Here is a 27285-nt window from a genome sequence, read left to right as displayed (position 1 = left end):
ACAACCTTTTTGTATATGGTATTCCGTCAGACAATCCAATCCGCCAACAGATCTCCAGCGGAGAAAGGCTGCTGCTATTAGGCTACAATGCACACTTTTAAATACAACAAAACAAACAGAGTAAAGAAGCTTCGGGAACTAAGGGTTGAACACATCCTCATTCGTGTCTCCATCACAACCCCACTTTTGCGCAGCTGATGCTGGCTATTTAATTGTGAATTAAAGGGGAAGCTCCCTATTGGAAGGAGAAGCACTGAGACGGTTCAGACAAATTCAGGGCCGTCACAGTATGATAAACAATTTTCTAGCTCTGAGTCTCTACTTTTATCCAATGTAAAAAACACAATTTCAAATTTTGCTACATAAGACCGAATCGAGGCAGTCGGTCACATATGCTATCCATAAAATAATAATTTGTTTGTGTTCATGAAGGTGTTAGGTAACATTAGAACACTTTTCCCCCCCATTTCAAATAACAAAATAGCATTTTCATTAGTTTGTTACTGTAGGCTATATGAAAACACAGAAAACTCACAAATTCAACTGTTCAATACATTTGATTCATGGAGTGCCTTTGTTACAACTATGAAACAGAAACCAAATGTGTTCGAACATGGTAACAGCTTCTTTTTATAGACAAACCTAAAGACGCATGCACGGTCAAATGATGAAAACAGTAGCCTAACCAATCATTATAAGTGCCAAGTGTGCTTGATAAATAGTGAAAATCTGTACAAAAGCAATAATGGCATTATAATGAATATTAGTGTCGATATGACAGCAGTCAAAAATAGTAAATTATTGTCAGCTCATGCTTACGTGGTCTGCGTTTTCACGCAACGGCATCAGTTGGATTTCATTTTGGGGTGATCCCTTGTCCTTTGCCTCGTGCAAAGGCTTGCGTGGAAGCTGTGCTGCTGCCTTCGCCCCCATATGCCTTTCACATAGCCTTAATGCTAGACTCATGATGAAGTCTTTCCTGGGAATGGTGTTGTTCATGGACTGCTTGAACAACACGTGTGCGTTGATAGCAGCCAAGTCAAGCATGTTGTAGAACGCAGCAACAAGCCAGCGGCAGAGACCTTTTTTCAAAGAGTACAGCCGTGTCATCTGATCTAAAACAGCCACGCCTACCTATAAAACAGAATAGAGTCGAAAACATTAGAGCTGTGCTCGAATACTCATACTAACCGCACTAACTTTACTATTTGTGATGTAAATTGAGTATATAGTATGCTTATTGGTCATAGTATGGATATAGTTGGTATGCCAAAAGTTCCAGGATGTCGTACTACATTCGTCAAAATACGAAATATACCATCAGTGGACACTATTTCCGTACTTTTAGGGCCCATAATGCAATTCTTCAGGAAATGGGCATGGTTTCACATTGTTTTCAGATTTGAAGAAAATGGCTGAAAATATGCAGCTGAAGTACAATGAGAGCGGATACAAATTCATTGCTTTAACTAATTATGACAAATGTTAAGAACATTTTAAGCAATGTAAAAAAAGTAATGACTTTTCAAATAAGTTACCTTACACGTTATGTTGGCTGACAATTTGTTAGCTACGCTGTCATTACGAACGACATAGCATATCATTACAGCAGTATGTACCGGTATGTTAGCTGGCTACCTAACGTTAACGTTAGTTGGCTACTAATACATCAAACATGCCAGTATATTAACTAACTACCCAATGTTTATTGACTTGATTATTCCTGTCATTCTTCGCTTAGCTAAATGGTATGGTCATTGTGCATTCTCAATGGACATTCGGGTGCTTTCGTAAATTCACTCTGGCTCTCTACTCCAGTTTCAGAGCACTCTTGTCTGAGTGTACCAGAGAGCAAAATAACTGATGAATTTACGAACGCTCAACACCGGTTGAATATGGCCAGTGTCAGTAAATGTCTGCAAAAAAGCAACAATTTGCCAGCAGCACAGTTACAGTCACCAACGCTCTGGATAACATGAAAACTGCCCAACCAGCTCTGCTAGGGCGAGTAAAATGGTCAGAGTGGGATGTTCACTCATTTGTGTCTGGAAGTAGCTAGCAAGCTAGCCAACGTTAGCTTGTGTGCTTGACTGCCATTGTAAGGTCAGAAAGCTCTAATCAACCCTCCTCCTCGGCCCGAGCATCCAGTATGCGCTCCGAGAGCGAAATGCTCTGACAACGCTCTGAATTTACGAGCGCACCCTGGCACTCCAGAGTGAATTTAAGAACACACCCTAAATCGTAAAAATGTCTAGTAGTTTGTTATGCTAACTAGCTAGCAACAACATTAACTTCCGGTAGACGGGCGAGGTGCTAGAACGCTCAACTGAAAGGATACCGTTCATTTACAGTATTCTCAAATGAACCAATAGTATGTAGTATATACTCATTAAGTATGTAGTATACCAGTGGTTCCAAACTTTTTATAGGCCCTTACCCCTTCAAACATTCAACCTCCAGCTGCGTAGCACCAGGGTCAGCGCACTCTCAAATGTTGTTTTTTGCCATCATTGTAAGCCTGCCACACACACACTATACGATACGTTTATTAAACATAAGAATGAGTGTGAGTTTGTGTCGCAACCCGGCTCGTGGGAACTGACAAAGAGCTCTTATAGGACCGGGGCACAAATTGTAAGCTTGAGTTCATTTGCACACAAAAAAATCATACAATGATGGAAAGACCTGTGTGTTGTCCTTGTTAATGCAGACAGAGAAGAGCTCCAACTTCTTAATCATAGCCTCAATTTTGTCCCACATATTGGATATAGTTGCTGAGAGTCCTAGATTCAGATCGTTCAGCCGAGGAAAAAACATCATCCAGATAGGCCAGTTGTGTGAGAAACTCGTCATCATGCAAGCGGTCAGACAAGTGAAAATTATGGTCAGTAAAGAAAACTTTAAGCTCGTCTCTTAATTTAAAAAAACGTGTTAATACTTTGCCCCTTGATAACCAGCGCACTTCTGTATGTTGTAAAGCATTACATGGTCGCTGCCCATATAAATGCATAGTGCAGAAAATACACGAGAGTTCAGAGGCCTTGCTTTAACAAAGTTAACCATTTTCACTGTAGTGTCCAAAACGTCTTTCAAGCTGTCAGGCATTCCCAGCAAGAGCCTCTCGGTGGATGCTGCAGTGTACCCAAGTGGCGTCGGGAGCAACTGCTTGCACGCCTGTTACCACTCCACTATGTCTCCCTGTCATGGCTTTTGTGCCATCAGTACAGATACCAACATGAGCAGCAGCTACATTTGGTACAATTGAAACGTTAGTGGAATTCCCACAAGAGAGTAACGGTTAATGTAATTGGATGTTAATTATTTGACTAGGCTACCTGTATTTGACATTGTGTTGTTATTTCGCTGAACACTAGATGGTTTCATTTTATTTTTGGTAGTGACTCAGGCAAGAAAATTGTAAATGTACTGTTTGAAAATGTAAAGGAAAAAAAAATGTACATGTAAAAAAAAAAAAAAAAAAGTGAATCACATTTTTATTTGGCGCACCCCCGACGGCATTGTGCGTACCCCAGTTTGGGAATACCTGTAGTATACAGTATGTTAGTATGGGTATTCAAACACAGTTTTGGATTATTTCCCCATAGGAAAAACAGCATGTGTTATGTAGAAGAGCATAATGCATTGCATAGGTTTATCTATATATGGCGATGTGCATTATGTAATATTGGCATACGTTTGGTTGTAGTGCGTAATAGTATCCGGTTTTCTCTTTGAGTCCCTGTCTATGGCAACTGTCGGATGCATTGTGCTTATGACAGAAACGTTCTTTCTTGCCTTGCATTGGTATAGTGTGAGTGTTGTCTTGTCATTCTTCAGCATCGTTGTGGACTACAACGGCAGTGCAGGTGCCTTGCAGGTGCCTCTCGCTTTGTTCATGGTGTTTGCCAATGACATGGGAATGGTGCACAGGTGTGCACCATAACGAGCAGCCTGGTGACCTAGAGGCCGGGGAGAGAGCACACGTGACACACAGTGGCATTTTCCCCCTTGCCAACGTAAGGTTCCACAAGCCTCATCCCCACATTCTCCGACACTCGCACCTGTTTCCCAATGTGGATATTTTTTCCAAAATGGTGCTGTCCCTTCCTTTCTTCTGTCTCACCGTTTGGTGGTGGCGCGGGGATCAGCTCCGTGCTTACCATTCTGTCTTTTTTTGTGCTTAGGCCTCGTCTGAGCCTTCCGGCTGAGGCTCAGAATCAGAATAATAACAATCAAAGATGTCATGATTAATTTCTTCCCCAACATCTGAGTCGTTTTCATTCAGATCTTGTAGCAGTGCTAACACAGCATGTGCATCCAGTCTTCTTGGTCTTCTTGCCATTGTAAATTACGCATGCTCTCACTGTGTATTACAAGTAGGCCAGAGTAGACTGATAAGACTGCTTGGATTTGATGGACTGAAATAGGGTACGTACCATTTTGAGATAATAATTAGAATATACCAATATAATAGAATTGCCCGCCCTGTTCTTCATTCACAATTGGTGATTACATAATTATGCATTATCCGCTTCCCCTCACTCATCAACTCACCCATTCTCTCCCTTTCTCCCCCATCATACTCTACTTCATTTATTTCATCTGTTGTTATATGTGTGAAAATAGTTTCAGAATAGTTTAGGTTCAGTTTGGAGGAAATGATTGGGGTGATTATCAACTGGCCACTGCACCTTCCAATGTCAGGATAATGAGCGGCGCAGGCCCTACTGTCGGGAGAAGGAGGCGTAAAGGGGAAAGTCATTTAAATTAAATTGGTTATAACGGCAGTTCTGTTTGTGATATTATGATTCTAACAACGACAGTGTGTTATATAGACTTATTCGGGGAAAGTCAAGGATGAAGGGGGCATGCCTTTAAAAATGGAAGAGTAATAAAATGAATTAAGAAATGAGCAGTCAAAATGACTGCTTTAGCAGTTATAGTGTTGAAGGAAAACTCCCACCCAAAAACTATCTTTTGGTATTTGTTTCAAACTACATCAAACGGGATGATTTCTGTATTTTGAAAGTTATATATCTTGAAAACGTGATTGCTGACAAGCAAAACATTTTGGGACTATGTCACCAATGAACTAATGAAACAAATACCAAAATATCGTTTTTCGGTGGAGTTTTCGTTGAAGGCCGTGGTTCCCAAATGTTGTTTTTTAAACTTTTACTTAACCTTAACCTTAACCCTTTAACCTAACTCAAACTTAACCCTAATCTTAACCCTAACCCCTAATCCTAACCCCCTAGCCTAGCTAAAATTAACCAGTGAGCTAACGTTAGCCACCTAGCTAGAATTCAATACATATCATATGTTTTGCGAATTCGTAACATATACTAAAAATTGTAATTCGTAACATATCATATGGAATAGGTGATGGACACCCACAAAACGATACATACTAAATGGGTGTCGGGATTTAAACACAGGACAATGCAAAATGCTCTGAGACCTGGTTGCATCTGCTCTGAGACCAGGTTGAGGCATTTAAAGCATAAAGGAAATTAGAGGAGGAAAGGGAGTTGTCTAAGACTATACAGACACATCCACACCAACTTTCTACAACTCCTTGACCTCACCCAATGATCTGAGAGTGATTCATGTACTGCCAAAGTCTATTCAAATGGGCAAACACTGACTTTCCCTGTTTCTTTTACGTCCAGAGAACTTTCAGGAGTAGCATACCCTTTAAAACTCCTCCAGGTTGCCTAGTAACTCAAACAGTTGCCTTCACCTTGGACATGCTTGGGTGCTATCCAGGCAGAAGGCAATGCCGCTCTGAATAGAAATTATGTAGTTTAGGAATAATGGGAAATAATTATCTTCCTGAGAGGGGTACTCCAGGTATTACCTTACAGTGAAATGCTTACTTACAAGACCTTAACCAACAATGCAGTTCAAGAAAGATTTAAGAAAATATTTACTAAATAAACTAAAGTAAAAAATAAATACTAAGTAACACAATAAAATAACAATAGTGGGGCTTTATACAGGGGGTAACTGTACCAAGTCAATGTGCGGGGGTTAGTCGAGGTAATTTTAACATATACAGCGAGTAGCAGCAGTGTAAAAACAAAAGGGGAGGTCAATGTAAATAGTCCAGGTGCCATTTGATTAATTGTTCAGCAGTCTTATGGCTTGGGGGTAGAAGCTGTTAAGGAGCCTTTTGGTCCTAGACTTGGCTCTCCGGTACACTTGCCGTGCGGTAGCAGAGACAACAGTCTATGAATTGGGTGACTGGAGTCTTTGACAATTTTTTGGGCCTTCCTCTGACACCGCCGAGTATAGGTCCTGGATGGCAAGAAACTTGGCCCCAGTGACGTACTGGGCCATACGCACTAGAGGTCGAACGATTTCAAGTTTTCATAACAATCGGAAATCAGTATTTTTGGACGCCGATTTGTTTTTCTTTTTACACCTTTATTTAACTAGGCAAGTCAGTTAAGAACACGTTCTTATTTTCAATGGCGGCCTAGGAACGGTGGGTTAACTGCCTTGTTCAGGGGCAGAACGACAGATTTTTACCTTGTCAGCTCGGGGATTCAATCTTGCAACCTTACAGTTGACTAGTCCAACGCTCTAACCACCTGCCTCTCATTGCACTCCACGAGGAGCCTGCCTGTTACGTGAATGCAGTGAGAAGCCAAGGTAAGTTGCTAGCAAGCATTAAACGTATCTTATAAAAAACAATCAATCAATCAATCATAATCACTATTTAACTACACATGGTTGATGATATTACTCGTTTATCTAGCGTGTCCTGCATTGCATATAATCGATGCAGTGCGCATTCGCGGAAAAAGGACTGTTGTTGCTCCAACGTGTACCTAACCATAAACATCAATGCCTTTCTTAAAATCAATACACAGAAGTATATATTTTTAAACCTGCATATTTAGCTAAAAGAAATCCAGGTTAGCAGGAAATATTAACCAGGTGAAATTGTGTCACTTCTCTTGCGTTCATTGCACGCAGAGTCAGGGTATATGCGATAATAATAAATGTTTTGTTTTCGAAATGATAGTTTCCGGATTCGACCATATTAATGACCAAAGGCTCGTATTTCTGTGTGTTATTATGTAATTAAGTCTATGATTTGATATTTGATAGAGCAGTCTGACTGAGCGATGGTAGGCAGCAGCAAGCTCGTAAGCATTCATTCAAACAGCACTTTCGTGCGTTTTGCCAGCAGCTCTTCACTGTGCTTCAAGCATTGCGCTGTTTATGACTTCAAGCCTATCAACTCCCGAGATTAGGCTGGTGTAACCGATGTGAAATGGCTAGCTAGTTAGCGGGGTGCGCGCTAATAGCGTTTCAAACATCACTCGCTCTGAGACTTGGAGTACTTGTTCCCCTTGCTCTGCATGGGTAACGCTGCTTCAAGGGTGGCTGTTGTCGATGTGTTCCTTGTTCGAGCCCAGGTAGGAGCGAGGAGAGGGACGGAAGCTGTACTGTTACACTGGCAATACTGAAGTGCCTATAAGAACATCCAATAGTCAAAGGTATATGGAATACAAATGGTATAGAGAGAAATAGTCCTATAAATACTATATTAACTACAACCTAAAACCTCTTATCTTGGAATATTGAAGTCTCATGTTTAAAGGAACCACAAGCTTTCATGTGTTCTCATGTTCTGAGCAAGGAACTTAAACGTTAGCTTTTTTACATGGCGCATAATGCACTTTTACTTTCTTCTCCAACACTTTGTTTTTGCATTATTTAAACCAAATTGAACATGTTTCATAATTTATTTGAGGCTAAATTGATTTTATTGATGTATTATATTAAGTTAAAATAACTGTTCATTCAGTATTGTTGTAATTGTCATTATTACAAATAAGAAGAAGAAAAAAAAATGGCCAATTTAATCGGTATCTGCTTTTTTTGGTCCTCCAATAACCGGTATCGGTATCAGCTTTTTTTGGTCCTCCAATAATCGGTATCGGTATCGGCGTTGAAAAATCATAATCGGTCGACCTCTAATAGGCACTACCCTCTGTAGCGCCTTACGGTCAGATCCCAAGCAGTTGCCATAGCAGGCGGTGACGCAACCAGTCAGGATGCTCTCGATGGTGCAACTGTAGAACTGTTTGAGGATCTGGGGACCCATGCCAAATCTTTTCAGTCTCCTGAGGGAGAAAACGTGTTGTCGTGCCATCTTCACGACTGTCTTGGTGTGTTTGGAACATGATAGTTTGTTGGTGATGTGGACACCAAGGAACTTGAAACTCTCGACCCACTCCTCTACAGCTCCATCGATGTTAATGGTTGGCCTGTTCGGCCTGCTTTTTCCTGTAGTCCACGATCAGCTCCTTTGTCTTGGTCACATTGAGGTTGTTGTCCTGGCACCACACTGCCAGTTCTCTGACCTCCTCCCTATAGGCTGTCTCATCGTTGTCGGTGATCTGGCCTACCACTGTTGTGTCATCAGCAAACTTAATGATGGTGTTGGAGTCGTGTTTGGCCACTCAGTCGCGGCCTGTCAAGAAGTCCAGGATCCAGTTACAGAGGGGGGTGTTTAGTCCCAGGTTCCTTAGCTTAGTGATGAGCTTTGTGGGCACTATGGTGTTGAACACTGAACTGTAGTTAATTAACAGCATTCTCACATAGGTGTTCCTTTTGTCCAGGTGGGAAAGGGCAGTGTGGAGTGCAATTTGAGATTGCGTCATCTGTGGATCTGTTGTGGCCCTATACAAATTGGAGTGGGTCTAGGGTTTCCGGGATGATGGTGTTGATGTGAGCCATGACCAGCCTTTCAAAGCACTTCATGGCTACCGACGTGAGTGCTACGGGGTGGTAATCATTTAGGCAGGTTACTTTCGCTTCCTTGGGCACGGGGACTATGGTGGTCTGCTTGAAACATGTAGATATTGCAGACTTGTTCAGGGAGAAGTTGAAAATGTCAGTGAAGACACTTGCCAGTTGGTCAGCGCATGCTTTGAGTACATGTCCTGGTAGTCCATCTGGCCCCACAGCTTTGTGAATGTTGACTTGTTTAACTTCTTATGGATACGTGGGACGGTAGCGTCCCACCTGGCCAACATCCAGTGAAATGGCAGAGCTCCAAATTCAAATTAAATTACTATAAATATGAAACTTTCATGAAATCACAAGTGCAATACATTAAAATAAACCTTAACTTGTTGTTAGTCCAGCCAAGGTGTCAGATTTGAAAAAGGCTTTACGGCGAAAGCAAACCAAGCGATTATCTGAGGACAGCGTCCAGCACACAAATGCATAGCAAATCATTTTAAACCAGGGAGTTGCGACACGAAAGTCAGAAATAGCGATATAATATATGCCTTACCTTTGAAGATCTTCTTCTGTTACCACTCCAAAATGTCCCAGTTACATCACAAATGGTCCTTTTGGCCATGCGCTTGGTAACACTACAGCCAAAATGGGAGCCACTTAGAAATACTACAACTTCTCCCTAATTTTTCCAAAAACCAGCCTGAAACTCTTTCTAAAGACTGTTGACATCTAGTGGAAGCCCTAGGAACTGCAATCGGGGACGATTTCGCCCTATTATAAAAGTGCCAGGCATTGAAATCAGTGGTATGCTGAATTTTCTTTTTTTGTTGATGGTTTGTCCTCAGGGTTTATCGCCTGCCATTTCAGTTCTGTTATACTCACAGATATTATTTTAACAGTTTTAGAAACTTTAGCGTTTTCTATCCAAATCTACTAATTATATGCATATCCTAGCTTCTGGGCCTGAGTAGCAGGCAGTTTACTTTGGGCACGCTTTTCATCCGGACGTGAAAATACTGCCCCCTGTCCCAGAGAGGTCTTGCTCACATTGGCTACCGAGAGAGTGATCACACAGTCGTGCGGAACAGCTGGTGCTCTCATGCATGCTTCGGTGTTGCTTGCCTCGAAGCGAGCATAAAAGGCATTTAGCTCGTCTGGTAGGTGCGCGTCACTGGACAGCTTGCGGCTGGTTTTCCCTTTGTAGTCCCTAATAGATTTTAAGCCCTACCACATCCGATGAGTGTCAGAGCCGGTGTAGTAGGATTCAATCTTAGTCCTGTATGGATGCTTTGCCTGTTTGATGGTTTGTCTGAGGGCGTAGCGGGATTTCTTATAAGCATCCAGATTAGTGTCCCGCTCATTGAAAGCAGCAGCTCTAGCCTTTAGCTCGGTGCGGATGTTGCCTGTAATCCATGGCTTATGGTTGGGATATGTATGTATGGTCACTGTGGGGATGACGTCGTCGATGCACTTATTGATGAAGCCGGTGACTGAGGTAGTATACTCCTCAATGCCATTGGATGAATCCCTGAACATGTTCCAGTCTGTGCTAGCAAAACAGTCCGGTAGCGTAGCATCCACATCATCTGACCACTTCCGTATTGAGCGATTCACTGGTACTTCCTGCTTTAGTTTTTTTTCAAGCAGGAATCAGGAAGAGAGAATTATGGACATATTTGCCAAATGGAAGGTGAGGGAGAGCTTTGTATGCGTCTATCTCTGTGTGTGAAGTAAAGGTGGTCTAGAGTTTTTTTCCCCCCCTATGGTTGCACATGTGAAATTAGGTAAAATGCTCTTAAGTTTGCCTGCATTAAAGTCTCCGGCCAGTAGGTGCGCCGCTTCAAGATGAGCATTATCTTGTTTGCTTATGGCCTTATACAGCTCGTTGAGTGCGGTCTTCGTGCCAGTATTGGTTTGTGGTGGTATAGAGATTGCTGCGAATAATATAGATGAGAACTCTCTTGGTAGATAGTGTGGTCTACAGCTTATTATGAGGTACTCTACCTCAGGTGAGCAATACGTTGAGACTTCTTCTTTAATATTAGACATCACGCACCAGCTGTTATTGACAAATAGACACACGCCCGCCCCTCGTCTTACCAGACGTAGCTTCTCTGTCCTGCCGATGCACGGAAAACCCAGCCAGCTCTTTATTATCTGTGTCGTTGTTCAGCCACGACTCGGTGAAACATAAGATATTACAGTTTTTAATGTCCCGTTAGCAGGATAGTCCTAATCGTAGATCATCCATTTTATTTTCCAATGACGTTGGCCAATAGTACGGATGGCAGTGTAGGTTTACTCACTCACCTACGAATTCTCAGAAGGCAGCCCGACTTCCCGCCCTTTTTCTCCGTCTTCATGCAGATGACGGGGATTTGGGCCTGGTCTTAAGAAAGCAGCATATCCTTCGCATCGGACTCGTTAAAGAAAAAATCTTCTTCCAGTTCGAGGTGAATAATCACTGTTCTGATGTCCAGAAGCTCTTTTCGGGTCATAATAGATGATAGTGGCAACATTATGTACAAAATAAGTAAAAAAAAAAAAAAAAAAAGTTACAAACAAAATAACACAGTTGGTTAGGAAACTGTAAAACGTCAGCCATATCCTCCGGCACCATTCTAGAAATATCGACTACGTCCGTCTTAGCTCGCTCATTAATGTCTTAATCAAAATTACGGCTTGCCTCTTATACACTCATCGTTCCCTTATGCCATAGTTTGTACATCTCAATTGTTATATTGCATATACAGGTCTATCTCATTAGTATCTTATTCATCATTTTAGGCAATGTTGGAATGATGCATTTGATTGTTTTGCTTACTTTGTGTATTATAATTAGGCAATGTGCTTTTCTCAACAGGTAGGGATACTATATAGTGTTGTCGGGTTTGTAACCACGTTTGCCAGTGACAGTCTCTTCCCATTCAAATATTTTTCTTTCATCAGTAATAGACCCATGTAATTCCAGTTGATATTGCAAGGGTTTGTTTTGCGCAATGCACTGTCTGTGCATCGTTATATTGGCTATAAAAGTGTATCTGCGTGATTGTGTTTTCCTTCCTTTTTGGACCACATAGGCCTAATAAAATACTTCAAATGGTAGACTAACTGCGCCTCTCTCTCTATCTCTCACTCTCTCTGTGTGTGGTGACTTAAAGAAGAGTAAGGGTAAGGCCTCAACATCTTGCTGAATTTCTCTGAACTAACATCTATCTGAATTTCTGTCGGTGTCCATTTTGAAAGTGCTGAACGAAGGCCTACCTTGTCGCAGCTCATTTGCTTGCACTTGCTTATACTTAGAGCTAAGTGTTAACGATATAAGAACAAACAGATGCAGGAATGCCCACATGCAGGAATGCCCCGAAATACAGACTGCAGTTGCACACTGTTGGCCTGCCTAAACACACTCTTCGATAGCGTCGCTACAGCTCACCAGCTGATGTAGGCTGTTTGTGCCGGTGTGGCGTGTCCTTCTCACTGCTAGAGAACAGAACCCTCTCCGCTCTGTGCACCCAGTGCTGCTAATATTCTGCTTATCATAGCCTATCCAGTCCAAGTTTTAAATACAAGTCACGGAAAGGCGAGTCTGAGTCACAAGTCATGAAAATCGGTCCTGGACTCGAGTACTACAACTCGGCCCACATCACCCACCTTCAGTCTAAAGTTAAATCCAGAATTGGTTTCCTGTACAGCAACAAAGCATCCTTCACCTACGCTGCCAAGCACACCCTAAAAATAACCATCCTGCCAATCCTGGACTATGGCAATGTAGTTTACATGCTTGCCCCCAAAACCTCCCTCAATAAACCTGATGTCATATACCACACTGCCGTCCTCTTTGTTACTTCAACACTCATCACTGTGACCTTTAGACCCTGGTCAACTGGCCCTTGTTACATACACAACACCTGACCTACTGCTATCAATTTATTTACAAGTCCCTCATAGGCAAGTTCCCCCTCTACCTCAGCTCACTCCTCAACATCTCCACTACCAATCGCAACCTGCGCTCAGGTAGATATGTCACACTAGTCATTCCCAAAGCCTGCATATCCTTTGGCCGTCATTCATGGCCGCAAACAACTGGAACGAGGAGCTGCACAAGACTCTCAAACTTGACATATCAGTGGCGGTCAGTGCCGTTTAAGATGAGGGAGCATATTGGTTGACTGTCATTCATACTCCATTCACCCAGTTCAATGTAATAGCGATAGGTTAAGGCTACTACATGATACTCTAATTTTCCCTATACCCATCGAGGTTGCTACAAGCTAGCCTATGAATAAAATGTTACAGGTGCACACTGGTCGAGAGAGAATTTTGAGGTGACAGACAGTGACACATTCAACACCGCCTTGCACACTCTTGCCTGCATCTAGCTGATCTAGGGTGTAATCATTAGTGTAACCAACAGTTGCAAATGAGAGTTTCTATTGGACATATACAGGTATGTTTATCCCTGTTTCGTTCCGTTTGCTTTAAGAAATGTTTTTTCAACAGAATCGGCAGAATGAATACACCCCTGATCATGCATAAACACTTTCATAGCAGCCACGTTGTATTCCTTCTCGCATCTATAAGCTCTCCTCCTCTCACCTTTTCCCTTCACTTGTGGACTTCAATGCACAACACTTCAGCTATATGTGACCAGGCGAAAAAACCTTTCCAAGCCAAATTATAACCGGTGGCAATAAATTAGTAAAATCAAAAGCTTACCTTGACTTGGAACAGTACCAGTGTTGTGTTGGATAGTCATAGCCAGCTAGCTAACATAGCATCCCTCTCTTTAAGCAGGGTGTTTGAGTAGGCTAAACTAGATAGCTGCATTTGCTAGCTAAGTAAGTGGAAATGAAAGTTTAAAAAAAGTAAATCTCTTTCTCTTGCTTCTCATTCATTTTGGAAGAAACTAATTTGTTCAAAACTGTTCAACTATTGTATTTCTCTCTCTTTGAGTCAACTACTCACCACATTTTATGCACTGCCGTGCTAGCTAGCTGTAGCTTATGCTTTCAGTATTAAATTCATTCCCCCAATCCTTTGATTGGGTGGACAACATGTCAGTTCATGCTGCAAGAGCTCTGATAGGTTGGGGGACGTCCCCCTGAAGTTGTCATAATTACTGTGTAAGTGTATGGAAGGGGGTGAGAACCATGAGCCTCCTATTGAAGTCAATGTATCCAGAGGAGGACGGAAGCTAGCTGTCCTCCGGCTACACCATGGTGCTATCCTACAGAGTGCTTTTGAGGCTACTGTAGACCTTCATTGCAAAACAGTGTGTTTTAATAAATTATTTGGTGACGTGAATATATTTAGTATGGTATTATCTGAAAAGGACAACTTGTTCAATATTTTAAATTTAACCCTATCCCCTATATAGTGCACTACTTTCGACCAGGGTCCACCCTCAGTAATAAGTGAGGACACAGAGCGGGATCTTTCAGTAGTTGTTGTTACTAACCACACTCTATATTACATAGACAAGTGCAGACAGACTGGACAGGGTCATTCATATTTTGTGCTTTTGGGGGTTAATTTTCCCTTGACATGCCGTAGTCACCGCCTGTCACGTGTCATTTCTTGTCACATCTCCTGCGCCTCAACCTGTTGTTTCCCAAGTTTTATTTTGTTTTAATTGTATTTTGTTCATAAATATTTGCATCAAAACCTGTTACCAACTAGCCAGATAGCTAGGTTGCAATGGCACCCGCTTTGCCTGGAATAGCTAACAAACGTTTCCAGCACTGTAGAAGCTGTGTTTATTACGCTCTTGTCCGGGACAATATTGACAATCCAGAGTTCCAATGCGGCAATTGTTTCCTAGCTGAGGATTATAAGAATGAGGTGGCTATGCTTAGCTAGCAAATTTAAATTCTGAGCGAACTTGCAATTAAACTTTCTCGTTATCAACTCCTGTGACTGGATGTCTGATGGATGTTTCTCCAACCTGGTCATCTGTCCCTATCCGAATGGCCTGTGCTACCTGGAACTTGCCTGCCAAGAAAGTCGTCTCCATCTGCTTCTCCTCCATCTTGTAGTGGAGTAGACAGAGAACAGCAATAAGATTTGTTCCAGTCAGCGCTGGTCCCATGTCACAAGTTGTGGAAACCGAAGGCAGCGGCATGCTGCTAAGTGGATGGGAGTGACTGGGAGAGGTTCGGAGCAGATTGACATAAGGAATAGCTCTGCTGCACTGGTGCCAGATCTACCTGCGCCTTCATCGCTGAGATTCCTCGTGTCACCGACGGCTGTGCTGTCTCCAACTACGCTGACTACAGCAGTGGCTTCGTCGTCGAGTTCGGCTCCTTTCCCGCTCTCTGGATCTGACGGGGCACTGCCTGCTGTGGGAGGTCTGGACGGCGGGCTTACGCTATCCTGCTTCTCGTGGGCCCGTAAGGGGGAATTGTGTGAGGGGTAGGAATGGCCGGATTTCTCCATCCCCTTCTCTGGCCATTGTATTGGGCAGTTCAATGGCGAGAAATGTCTCACTCCCTGTAGCATGAGGAGCACAAGTACAGGACATCAATAAACTGCTCCCAAACATTTTAAACCTGCATCAGCAAATTGAGTCTATCATAGTTCATGTTGGATTCAATGACATTATGAACGGCAGCTCAGAACAGCTGAAGATGGATTTTAAAGAACTGATTGGGTCTCTGCTTGACACCAACAAACGCCCCAGAATATCTGGCCCTGTGCCCTCCCTAAATTGTGGCATTAAACATTTCAGCAGACAGCAGATGCTTGTTCTAGAAGGAGGATTGGATCCACCCAAATCATTTGTGTTCCTGGATCCTTTCACAGCATTATAAGGCTGCGTTGAGACAATGACTTATCAAAGATCGAAGCCCAGCTCAGTTAATACCTACCATTGTGTCAATGAGTTGTCATAAGGATTCAGCAAATGTACATTATCCCATTGGCGTTGGAAGACACAATGTAAGTCACCTAATTTATGTCCCTCTTACTGCCCTGAATGCCTCTGCTGATCCTACAGCTATTGTATGCAGTAATCATGTGACTATGAACCAGAGTTAAACTGTTAGCACTGAGGTGGTTTGCCCTAGAGGAAGTCCACTGTGTGCAGCTCAGCCTGCACTAACATAAATAACATGAGCATGTCTACTTCTGCTAAGCTTCCCAGTAAAGCAATGGAAAACTATCAAGCATTCCAGAAAAGTACTAAAAATAGCCCACGTTAACATATGTAGCTTAAGAAACAAGATTCATAAAATCAGTCATCTGCTAGTAACAGATGACATTTATATTCTGACAATCTCTGAAACTCACTTAGATAATACCTTTGATGATGCAGTGGTAGCAATACGTGGTTATAACACCTACAGAAAACACAAAAATGCCAAAGGTGGAGTTTCCATTTATTTTCAGAGCCACATTCCTGTAAAGCTTAGAATAGTATCTCATGTTAAACACCGTTGAAGTAATATGGCTACAGGTTCATCTGCCTCAAGTACCGGTCTGAAGTGGGCTCCATCGGGGCAGTCCCGTTTTTCTCTTATATACTGCTTACATAGACAAGTTATATGTGCATGATTTACATTATTCATTATTCATCATTAATTCATCATTAACTTATGGTTCATGCATGTGACTGACCAATACCTCACGAGACTTCTTCTATCCAAGCTGAGACCTTGAAACTGAAATATTCCTTTCCGTTCTCAAAACAGTGTTCTGAGCGTCCTGCTAAATTGCTTATGCTTATAGTGAGGATTCCTCCCAGGCATCAATCAGTCATTTGCATGAACCCAGTTGAATTAGTTATTAGAAAAGCACAAACGTAACATTTTTCCTTCACAGTATTACTTTACTTAACATAGTGATCAGTGTTATCACTTTACTTACCAAAGTTGGTGATTTGTTTGCATGTTCATTACGTGCCCATTGCTCTATATTATTGAAGATTCCTACTAGACAGGAATACAGTAAGCTATCCTACAGCAGGCTGTCTTGTGATGTTGTATAGCCTATGTGTTGATGCTGTATGTAGCATAGGTTTTATTAAAGCGTGTTGTTGCTGTCACTTTGCTATCCTAGCCGGTGGAGGGATAGGCTACACTGGTATCGTAGCCACTGTGTAAACCGTGCCTGATGCGCTCTATGCCTGGTTACCCTTGGGACCATGGTCCTGTCTGCTCTCGTCCAATCAGCGCCGGGCTGGTGAGGCAGCCAGCGCCCCTGTGGAGAGCAGCTTGAGTACTGTATGGTGACTCAGCTGAAAAGGAGGCTAGCTGACTTGGTGCATCACCACGGACAGTGTAGCTTAAGAATGCTCACTTTCTCACAGTCGACTGTATAAATGGTCCGAGTATCTCTACAAGGTTATATTTTAGTTTTATCTAGCTGTACAGTTTTTGAACCTGATTTTCTGTGTTCCACCCCCAGTACTAATATACACTAGGCATGTAATCCATCTAGTCTATATGTTATCACCCAGTAGGAGAATTTACTATTTTAGGTACCAAGGTGCTCCGTTGAACTTGGAGTCCACAGCACAACACACCCTTGTGTTTTCCCACATTCCTCTACCGCACACATTCATTATTCCTTTGTTGCTCATGCAGGCCATGGAGGAACTTAAGGAGAATACTAAGAGGTATCCGTTGGTGCGGGCTGCATCCGAGGAGAGCTCCAGTGAGCTGAGCAGCTCTCCGTTCCCAGGAGACACCATGCCCTGGAACCTCTCCAAACACCACCAGATCAAACGCTCCAAGTCTACCTCCGGAGACGTGCATGTGCTGGACTCGGCGGAGAGGGCCGTTCTCCGTATCGCAGGTAAGCTTGGACTAAAAGAGCGTGGGACGCACACACAGAGGACTGAGTCAGAAATAATGTGTTCTTAATTGACCTGCCTGGTAAAATACACACACACACACACACACACAGAGAGATCATTAAATCAGATACACTATACTACGCCGCACATCGCACACTTTTGGACAAGAGCAGAGGACTGATACATTCATCTTAACAGGTGCTCTCATCAATGTTCTCTAAGTGTTTTATACAGCCTGTGATTCAGTAATGACATTGCCATTGCATTGCTAATGAGGCTTTAGGAGCTAAGCTATTATGGTAACAACTCTAAGTTTCCCATTTGAATTCCAAAGGGTGTATTAGAGTTCCAAAGGCTGCCAGAGCTTGTCTCTGTCAATCTCAGGGCTCTCCTTCCTTGGCTCCAACTTCGAGTCTACTATATGACACTGTGACTTCAAAATAAGTGCACTATATAGGAAATGGGGTGCCATTTGGGACACAGTCTGTGTCTGGCCACTGATATTGTGGTGTGATTTATGTTGCTGTGTCAGCACTGACTCTCAGATTCTCTCTTTGGACTAAACCGTATTGATTTGATTCAGTGGGGTGGGTTGGAGTCATTAGACTGCAGTAGAATTGTGACTGGATATTATCATTGGTCAGCACAACAAGAGTTGGAAGATGCAGTTTGGAGATAAAATTGGTTTCTTTTGAAAGCTTTTTATTTTTATTTATGTTCACTCAGCTGCACGGCGGCAGGTAGCCTAGTTACAGTGTTGGGCAGTTGTGCCCTTAAGCAAGGCACCTAACCACAATTTCTCCAAGGACGCCAGTTAATTGGCTGACTCTGGCTGTGACCCACGTTTTACTAACTGTATCAAACATTTATTTAAAAGCTATTATCTCTTCTAATCTGCTTAGTTATGTCTGTTTAATTATAACTTGCTGCTAGTTCTGTCCTGTACAGGGATGGGTGTTACAAGTAGGCTCTCTTGGCTAACACCCTGTGGCTCTTATTGAGTAGTGCAGCATGGTGGTCTCCCTGCAGTGAAGAGTGTCAGGGAATTATGCTTCACAGCTATGGCGTAGATAAGGATCTATATGGCTGTTGAATATTTATATTCTGTGTGATATAGGGAAATATGGTTTCGATTGACCAATGTCAATGTGTGGGCTAAGAGTAATTGATGACATAGTACATACAGAAGTAGACCCCAGACAGATGCTCATTGAAATTAAATGGTATGACCAGGGCATCTAAACATTTAAAAAAATATATATTTCACCTTTATTTAACCAGGTAGGCAAGTTGAGAACAAGTTCTCATTTACAACTGCGACCTGGCCAAGATAAAGCAAAGCAGTGCGACACAAACAACAGCACAGAGTTACACATGGAATAAACAAACATACAGTCATTAATACAATAGAAAAAGTCTATATACAATGTGTGCAAATGAGGTAGGATAAGGGAGGTAGGCAATAAATAGGACATAGTGGCAAAATAATTACAATTTAGCAATTAAACACTGGAGTGATAGATGTGCAGAAGATGAGTGTGCAAGTAGAGATACTGGGGTGCAAAGGAGCAAAATAAAAAAAATAAAAAATGACAATGGGGATGAGGTAGTTGGATGAGCTATTTACAGATGGACTATGTACAGGTGCCGTAATCTCTGAGCTGCTCTGAAAGCTGGTGCTTAAAGTTAGTGAGGGAGATATGTCTCCAGCTTCAGTGATTTTTGCAGTTCGTTCCAGTCATTGGCAGCAGAGAGCTGGAAGGAAAGGTGGCCAAAGGAGGAATTGGCTTTGGGGGTGACCAGTGAAATATACCTGCTGGAGCGCGTGCTACAGGCGGGTGCTACTATTGTGACCAGTGAGATGAGATAAGGCGGGGCTTTACCTAGCAAAGACTTATAGATGACCTGGAGCCAGTGGGTTTGGCGACGAATATGAAGCAAGTGCCAGCCAACTAGAGCATACAGGTCGCAGTGGTGGGTAGTATATGGGGCTCTGGTGACAAAACAGATGGCACTGTGATAGACTGCATCCAATTTGCTGAGTAGAGTGTTGGAGGCTATTTTGTAAATTACATCGCCGAAGTCAAGAATTGGTAGCATAGTCAGTTTTACGAGGGTATGTTTGGCAGCATGAGTGAAGAATGCTGCCAAACATAAGTTGCGTTTAGATAAAGGAGGTGCTTATATGACTCACAGGTTTGCAGTCACAATAGCACTGGTCTCGTACATCAGCTGTGTGTCTGACAAGCTAGGCCACAGCAACCTTAACTCACAACAACTGGAGACGGGACCGTTTGTTATCCCTCTGCTTTTATAGCTGCCGGCCATACAGGCAAATTCATTTGCACGTAGTAGCACTGTATACAAAAGGCTGTTGTGCAAAGACTGCAGAATAGTCTCCATTTACTGGTAGTGGATAGCTTTCTCAAGTTATTTTTAGCAGAACCACTTTGTAGGCGTATGTTTTGTTGAGGGTGTCGTGTGGTAGCCTACTTTCCCACAGACATTTCACTGACCTCTGACCCTAGCGGAGCAGGCCTCTTCAATTGACCCCTACATGTCAGAAGTTACTGTAGATGGTTTGGGCTAGTTAAACCAGTTCCTTTTTACGCAAGCCATCGGCAGTCTGTTATATCTCAAATGCTTCACTTTCCAGTTATGCCTTGAATACCAGGCATTTGACCCTGGGGGAATTTACAAGGTTTTGGGAGGTGACTTAATGGTGCCAGTGTAGACAATTATTACCCGTTTCCCAACTATGCAGACTTATCTGCATAAATGACACCCCTGGTGGTGTTTGACCTTAGTCAGTGATTAATGATAAGGACACATTAAACACTAACCCTTCCTTCTGGAGTGATGTGACAGAGGACAGGTTCACTGGACAGATGTTTCCTGTTGCAAGCATTATGATAAGCCTATGAGAGGAATGCAATGTTGGTGTTAGTGTGGTACCATGGTATCCCATGTCCAAAACACCATCCAGAATCTTCGCTGAAGAGAGAACTAGTTTAACACTAAGGGGTGGTTTCCCCAGACACAGATTAAGCCTAGTCCTGAACTAAAAAGCTAGCTCAGTGGACAATCTCCGTCGGAAAATTATTTTTAGTCAGTACTAGGCCACGGATAGAAGAAGGAGACCGATATCTCACAGAATGTATAAGTCTGAAGCATCCGTTTAGAACTACTCACCACCCAACTATGGTGAGGAGAGGACGTTCAGTGGTGAGAAGTGGGAGAAGATGGCGCTAGATGAAACTTAGACTTGACCCTTTTGTCAGAGTTTCTAAAAAATGTTGTTAAGAAGGAGTGCAAGGGCGAATTGAGTATTGTGCACTTCACATAGTAGGCGTTCCCAAACGGAAATGTGCAAATACATGCTATAATGCGCCAATAGGATCTCGCTAGCGCATGCTTGGATCTGCCCACCTCCTTGCGTATTATGGAGACTGCCCCTATACCTTCAGAGGAGGCATTGCCAAAGAGGTAATTGCCTAGGTTTGTGTACACTACAGTATATGATAGAGAGAATCCTTATTTTGGTGTTTTTCTCAAACATTCCCATAGAAAGCTTGGAGTTAAAAACTTGAGTCAACATGCTGTTAATGTACTGACATATAAAACATGATTTACTGAAGGCCATGACTCGCTCCTCTGAACATTCTGATGTCCAATGAATTATTCATCACACGTTTCAGATAGTTATTTCGACCCTACTAAAAGCACCCCTGTGCTACACGTGAATGAGTAGCTGAGGGATTCTACTAGAAAGTGGTATCAACAAGTAACCTTACATCAGAACCTGCAATGTGAAGTAGTTTCACACAAGTCAAACCTTTTATGTCCTAAATGGCATCCCTGCATAGTGCACTCATTTTAACCAGGGGTAAAAAAAATAAATGCACTTTATAGGGAATAGGGTGTCATTTAGGATGTAGCCCTTCTCTCTGTGCCCACTGGGTCTTAGTCCATCAAGACGTCATAATGTCCACCGCACTGTGTGCAGGAAAAGACATAATAGGGAATCCCAGACACACTGTACATAAGTGCAGTGAGGGGGGATTCTGCTGTGCTTACAGAGGCTGCTGACCCATGCAATGCTCACTGATGCCACTAGAGGACAGTAGCCAAAGCTAAAGTATCTCTACTATGATTTGTTTGATCTCTGTTCAAGATGTTATGCGTCAAAGTGGCTTCAGGTCTCAAAGAAGCGCTGATACCCAGATAGGCATGATTTGGGGTCGTTTTTCCGTGCTCTGTGCCAACCTAACTCGGCTGTAATCTTAAAAATACGTTTCAGGACGGCAACTTCAGCAGTACTACTACTTTAGACTAGATTTACAGTTAATTGAGCAATAAGGCCCAAGGGTATGTGGTATATGGCCAATATACTGTACCACGGCAGGGGGCTGTTCTCAGGCAAAACGCAGGGCATAGTGCCTGGATATAGCCCTTAGCCATGGTACATTAGCCATATACCACAAACCTCTGAGTTGCCTTATTGCTGTTACATGTATAAACTGGTTAACAATGTAATTGGAACAAAAAACAAGTCATATTGCGTCATACCCATAGTATATTATCTGATATACAGTACAACGGCTTTGAGCCAATCAGCATCCGGGACCCCAACTACCTTGTTTAGAGCATATATAGCCTTACAAACAACATTCCCAAGCCAAGCAAAAACCTGAGAAACTTATGTGAGTGTAAAGCTTTTCCTTTCTATAAGCATTCAACCTTCTAGGAAAGACAGATCAACCAGATGTATGACAGAGGCTGTAAAAAAAAAAGCGTGTCGTCACTGAACAGATCCGAAAGAATACGTGGCCACAATCGACGAACACCGAGGACAGTGTCCATCTTGAATATTTACTTTGATCCTCTGCCTTCTTTGAATGTTTTGAGATAAGACAGTAGAACTACTGTGTTCGTTAGCCAATGTAGTTACTGAGGCATGGGAGGGTTGGCTGCCCGGCAGCACAGTCAGTCACGAGAGCCCAAGGCAGGCACTCTAACAAAGGGAGAATCTTCTTCCTCTGAGGTCATAATGACCTTGGTTATCTGGGCGAGGCTACATGTCCTTCAACTAGTTACCTTGCTATGCACTAGGTTAGTGAATCATACTGTAGAACTATTTTCACATACCAGACATGGTAAATATTTTTGCAATTTAGTACATTTCGGGCAGTTGATCTTGTTGACTAGTTTTGAACTTGGCGAAGGCTTCCTCTCCTAATCACTCTGCTGAATGACGTCTGTCAGGATGCAGATCCCCGTTGCATCCATATGTGTTTACATACCCTTCACTATAATGACGTTTTAAGAACACACATGCACACGTGCGTGGTTGCACACACGTACACACACACGCAAATGCACAATGCAAACGTACACACACACAAGCACCTTGAAGAAGAAGAATGTTCTGTCAGTACAGTGCCATCATGTTTCCAATTCCTCCCGTAATAGGGTCATTCTAGTACTTTTCCTCCTATTTCGCTCTCTCTTCCTGACGGAGAGAACTCTGACATGCTTCCCAAGCGCAGTTTCCTGTCAGGAAGGTTCCATTGATGATGCAACATGTCTTGGCATCCACAGTGGCTCTTTTTAGTTGTGATGTACTTGCACAGATTTCTTGAGTCTTTCTGTTTACTGTCAAGATCAGGTTTGCACTTTGCATTGGATTTTCCAGCAGGCTAAAAGTCACAGAGAAGGGGAAAGAAACAAACATTTGCCAATAAAATGGCGATTTTAAGTTCATTAGCTCTTCACGCACATAGACAAAACATGTATTGTTTTTGCATGTCATGTGAATCATTAGTAACTGAGCTGTAGCATGCATTCATGTCGTTTGTTGAAAAATGCAGTTTATGTTTTGTATCTCTCCGTTGTATTATGGTGCTGCTTCAGTTGCGGCTGAAATTCTTAAATCCAATATCCTTCTGGGGACTTTTCTGAAATGGACAGCATATTGTCATTATCTCTGGTATACTACAGCTACAAGTTGTATCAGGGCTATCCTCTTCTGAAGCGGTGTGGCTCTCTGGCATCAGCCTTTATATGTAATCTGTCGTCATCCAGTTCTGGGAAGGTGTGGTGTAGAGTGTTGGGTGTTAAAGCTGTGTGTGGATGGGAAGTTGTGATCCATCTGATACCCCTGGTGTGTTCTCTGTTTCCCCCTCTGTTAGAGGAACTTGTGTAGCCCCATGTAGCTTAGTCACTTCTTTCTCGTTGAGGTAGCTGTGTGAGTGTCTGTATGGGAGGGGTGGGGGGTTTGACCGACTCTGATTGTGTGGGAGATCTCAGTGTCTGCCTCTGTGCCTTTAAGAGGAGGGCCTGTTGTGTGTGTGTGTTGGTATTTCTCAAGCAGAGAGGGGAGGGGAGTGGTGGTGCTAGTGGTCTGGAATCAAATCCACTGCTTTAAAGGGAATAGCCTACATTTTACATTTTAGTCGTTTAGCAGACGCTCTTATCCATAGCAATTAGGCTTTAGCGCCTTGTTCAGCCTAGTCGTCTCAGGGATTCGAACCAGCGCCCTTTTGGTTACTGGGCCAACACTCTTAAACACTAGGCTACATGCCGCCCCACTGAGAGAGTGCGCGTGAGAGAAGGAAAGGGGGACCAGCAGATACCACTGTACTTCTGAAAAGTTACTGGACAGCAGACAGTTGGGGGAAAAAGAGAAGGATCAGAGGAACGAGAGAGGAGAGAGGGTGACCTGACCCTACTACAGTGGCAGCCAGGGCCATGTCCATGTATGATCCAGCCAGCCGGCCAGCCCATGCAGAGGAGCAGAACTATGTTCAGGCGTATGAGAACGTCAGGGAGAAATATAAAGGTAAAGACCCCCTCTAATGTCCCTGAGTGGCTGGTACAGCGCTAATGATGTGAATTGTAATCACTTCTGTATGTCAGGGTATGTGAGGTACAGGGTTGTTGGGAAGGGGGCGTGTGTCTGGGCAACTCGGGTAGCTGACTGGCGTTAAGTGGTTCCATATTGATTTGCACAGATGTGGTCTATTTCAGGGCTGCTCGCAGTGCAATGGGAAACTACACCTACTGTATTGTTCCTCATCAGAATAGTGGGAAGCTGTTCTACCACAAGTGTGCTGTCAACGTCAATAGTGGTACATTAAGATTCAGCCATTGCAAGTATTTTGTTATTTATACTCTTGTAACATCATTGATCACAATGTATCAGAAGGTAGGCTATACAATGCCCTGTACAGTAGGCCTTCAGCCACCTGAGCCATGGCCTGTTCACCCCGCTGCCATCTAGAAGGCGGAGACAGTACAGGTGCATCAAAGGGACCGAGAGACTGAAAAACTGCTTCTACATCCAGGCCATCAGACAGTTAAATAGTCACCATTAGCCGGCCTGTGCCCAGTATCCCGGCCCTGAACTTTAGACACTGTTACTAGCCGGCTACCACCCCGTACTCAATCCTTCCACCTCAGAGACTACTGCCATATGTGATTGAACACTGGTCACTTTAATAATGTTTACATACTGTTTTACCCACTTCATATGTATATGCACCTTATTCTAGTCAAAGCTTATCCTCTCAGGCTCTGTCAGGTTGGATGGGGAGTGTCGCTGCACAGCTATTTTCAGGTCTCTCCAGAGATGTTCGATTGGGTTCAAGTCCGGGCTCTGGCTGGGCCACTCAAGGACATTCAGAGACTTGTCCCGAAGTCACTCCTGCGTTGTCTTGGCTGTGTGCTTAGGGTCGTTGTCCTGTTGGAAGATAAACCATCACCCCAGTCTGAGGTCCTGAGCGCTCTGGAGCAGGTTTTCATCAAGGATCTCGTTGTACTTTGCTCTGTTAATCTTTCCCTCATTCCTGACTAGTCTCCCAGTCCCTGCTGCTGAAAAACACCCCCCCCCCCCCCCCCCCATATATATTTATATTCCTGACTCTGACCTTGGTCGTTGTAATATTTCTATATTTCTTAATATTTCTTTTGAATTGAACGTGTATTGTTAGGTTTTACTGCACTGATGGTGCTAGGAACATAAACATTTCGCTACACTCACAATAGCATCTTCAAAATATGTGTACCCGACCGATACAATTTGATTTGATCCTTTGTGTCCGGTGAATGGAAAGATGAGTAAGAGGGGTTGATGTTTCTCCCTTCTCGGACCTGCCAAACTGTCCACCGGGGTTGGGGTCAATTCCATTAAAATTCCTGTCAATTCAGGAAGTACACTGTTAGCAGTTGATGAGTTTTCTTCAATAACACAGACCCCAAAGCAAATCAGGGGGAGGAAAATAGGTTTATTCAAAGAGATCAAATCATACGGGGAGGTAGATGGTAAATGTTCATGCTCCCCTGTCCTCAGTGATTCTCTCCCGTGATTCTCTCCCGTGATTTTCTCCCTCCCCAGAACAAAGGGACAGGATGTAGTTTTATAACCCAGCCCTAGCCTGTGGTTGACCAATTAGAATTCCTTACAATAAAACTGGGCCAATGGCCAAATAACAAGTACCCTATTTCAGATTCAATGTATAAACAATTTGGACCAATGAGAACCTACCTTGTAGCTATGAGTCCCAGACTGAAATTCCTCCCATGTCTCTGACCCATTGACATTAATCCCCTATTACAGGAAAAACACTATTTCCATTGATCATTAGTAATCTATTGACCTCTCGTCCTCTGCATTATGTATTTATCTTCAAAATATTCTTACAACACTGAAACTCCAATTCTCTTCAATGAGGAAAAATTGGAATTTGGTTTACTTTCTGAATTGACTGGAATTCAATCAATCAAATGTATTTATAAAGCCCGTTTTACATTAGTAGATGTCACAAAGTGCTATACAGAAACTCTTCCTAAAACCCCGAATAGCAAACAATGCAGATGTAGAAGCATGGGGGCAAGGAAAAACTCCCTAGAAAGGCAGGAACCTAGGAAGAAACCTAAAGAGGAACCAGGCTCTGAGGGGTGGCCAGTCCTCTTCTGGCTGTGCCGGGGGGAGATTCTAAGAGTACATGTCAATTTAAGGCCAGATTGTTCTTCAAGATGTTCAAACGTTCATAGATGACCTGCAGGGTCAACAGGTCAGTACCTCCAAGAGTAACTGTCAGTTGGCTTTTTATAGCTGAGCATTCAGAGGTCGAGACAGCAGGTGCGGGAGAGAGAGAGAGAGAAAGAGACGAAAACAGCAGGTCCGGGACAAGGTAGCACGTCCGGTGAATAGGTCAGGGTTCCCTAGCCACAGGCAGAACAGTTGAAACTGGAGCAGCAGCACGACCAGGTGGACTGGGGACAGCCAGGAGTCATCTTTGGGGTTTTATGCTGGGTTTCTGTACAGCACTTTTGAGATATCAGCTGATGTAAGAAGGGCTTTATAAATACATTTGATTTGATCAGGCCAGGTAGTCCTGAGGCATGATCCTAGGTCTCAGGTCCTCCGGGAGGAGAGGGAGAGAAGGAGAGCGAGAGAGGGAGAATTAAAGGGAGCATAATTAAATTCACACAGGACACCAGATAAGACAGGAGAATTACACCAGATATAACAGACTGACCCTATCGCCCCTGCACATAGGCTATTGCAGCATAGATACTGGAGACTGAGACAATTTAAATGGAGTTGACCCCAACTCGGCTGTCCAATACATCAATCACCTGGGAAAGACTAAAATCCACATTGTTTGCTCCATGTCTGACTGTGATGTATTCCAGATTGCATTATAATAAATCATATG

At 43.1% G+C, this 27285-nt stretch overlaps 1 protein-coding gene across 1 annotated transcript in view; it reads left to right on the top strand.

Annotated features, from left to right (window-relative positions):
• The window catches only part of LOC120022396, a 51067-nt gene extending 27299 nt beyond the window's left edge, over positions 1-23768 (top strand). Inside the window, exons 6-7 of the mRNA XM_038966285.1 lie at positions 17352-17562; positions 23755-23768. Of these exons, the coding sequence (XP_038822213.1) occupies positions 17352-17562; positions 23755-23768 (225 nt within the window). The remainder of the gene's footprint in view (positions 1-17351; positions 17563-23754) is intronic.
• Positions 23769-27285: the final 3517 nt, after the last annotated feature.

The sequence above is a fragment of the Salvelinus namaycush genome, chromosome 27, assembly GCF_016432855.1.
Source record: "Salvelinus namaycush isolate Seneca chromosome 27, SaNama_1.0, whole genome shotgun sequence".
NCBI classification, from domain to species: Eukaryota; Metazoa; Chordata; class Actinopteri; order Salmoniformes; family Salmonidae; genus Salvelinus; species Salvelinus namaycush.
This window is presented reverse-complemented; position numbering and strand designations above follow the sequence as displayed.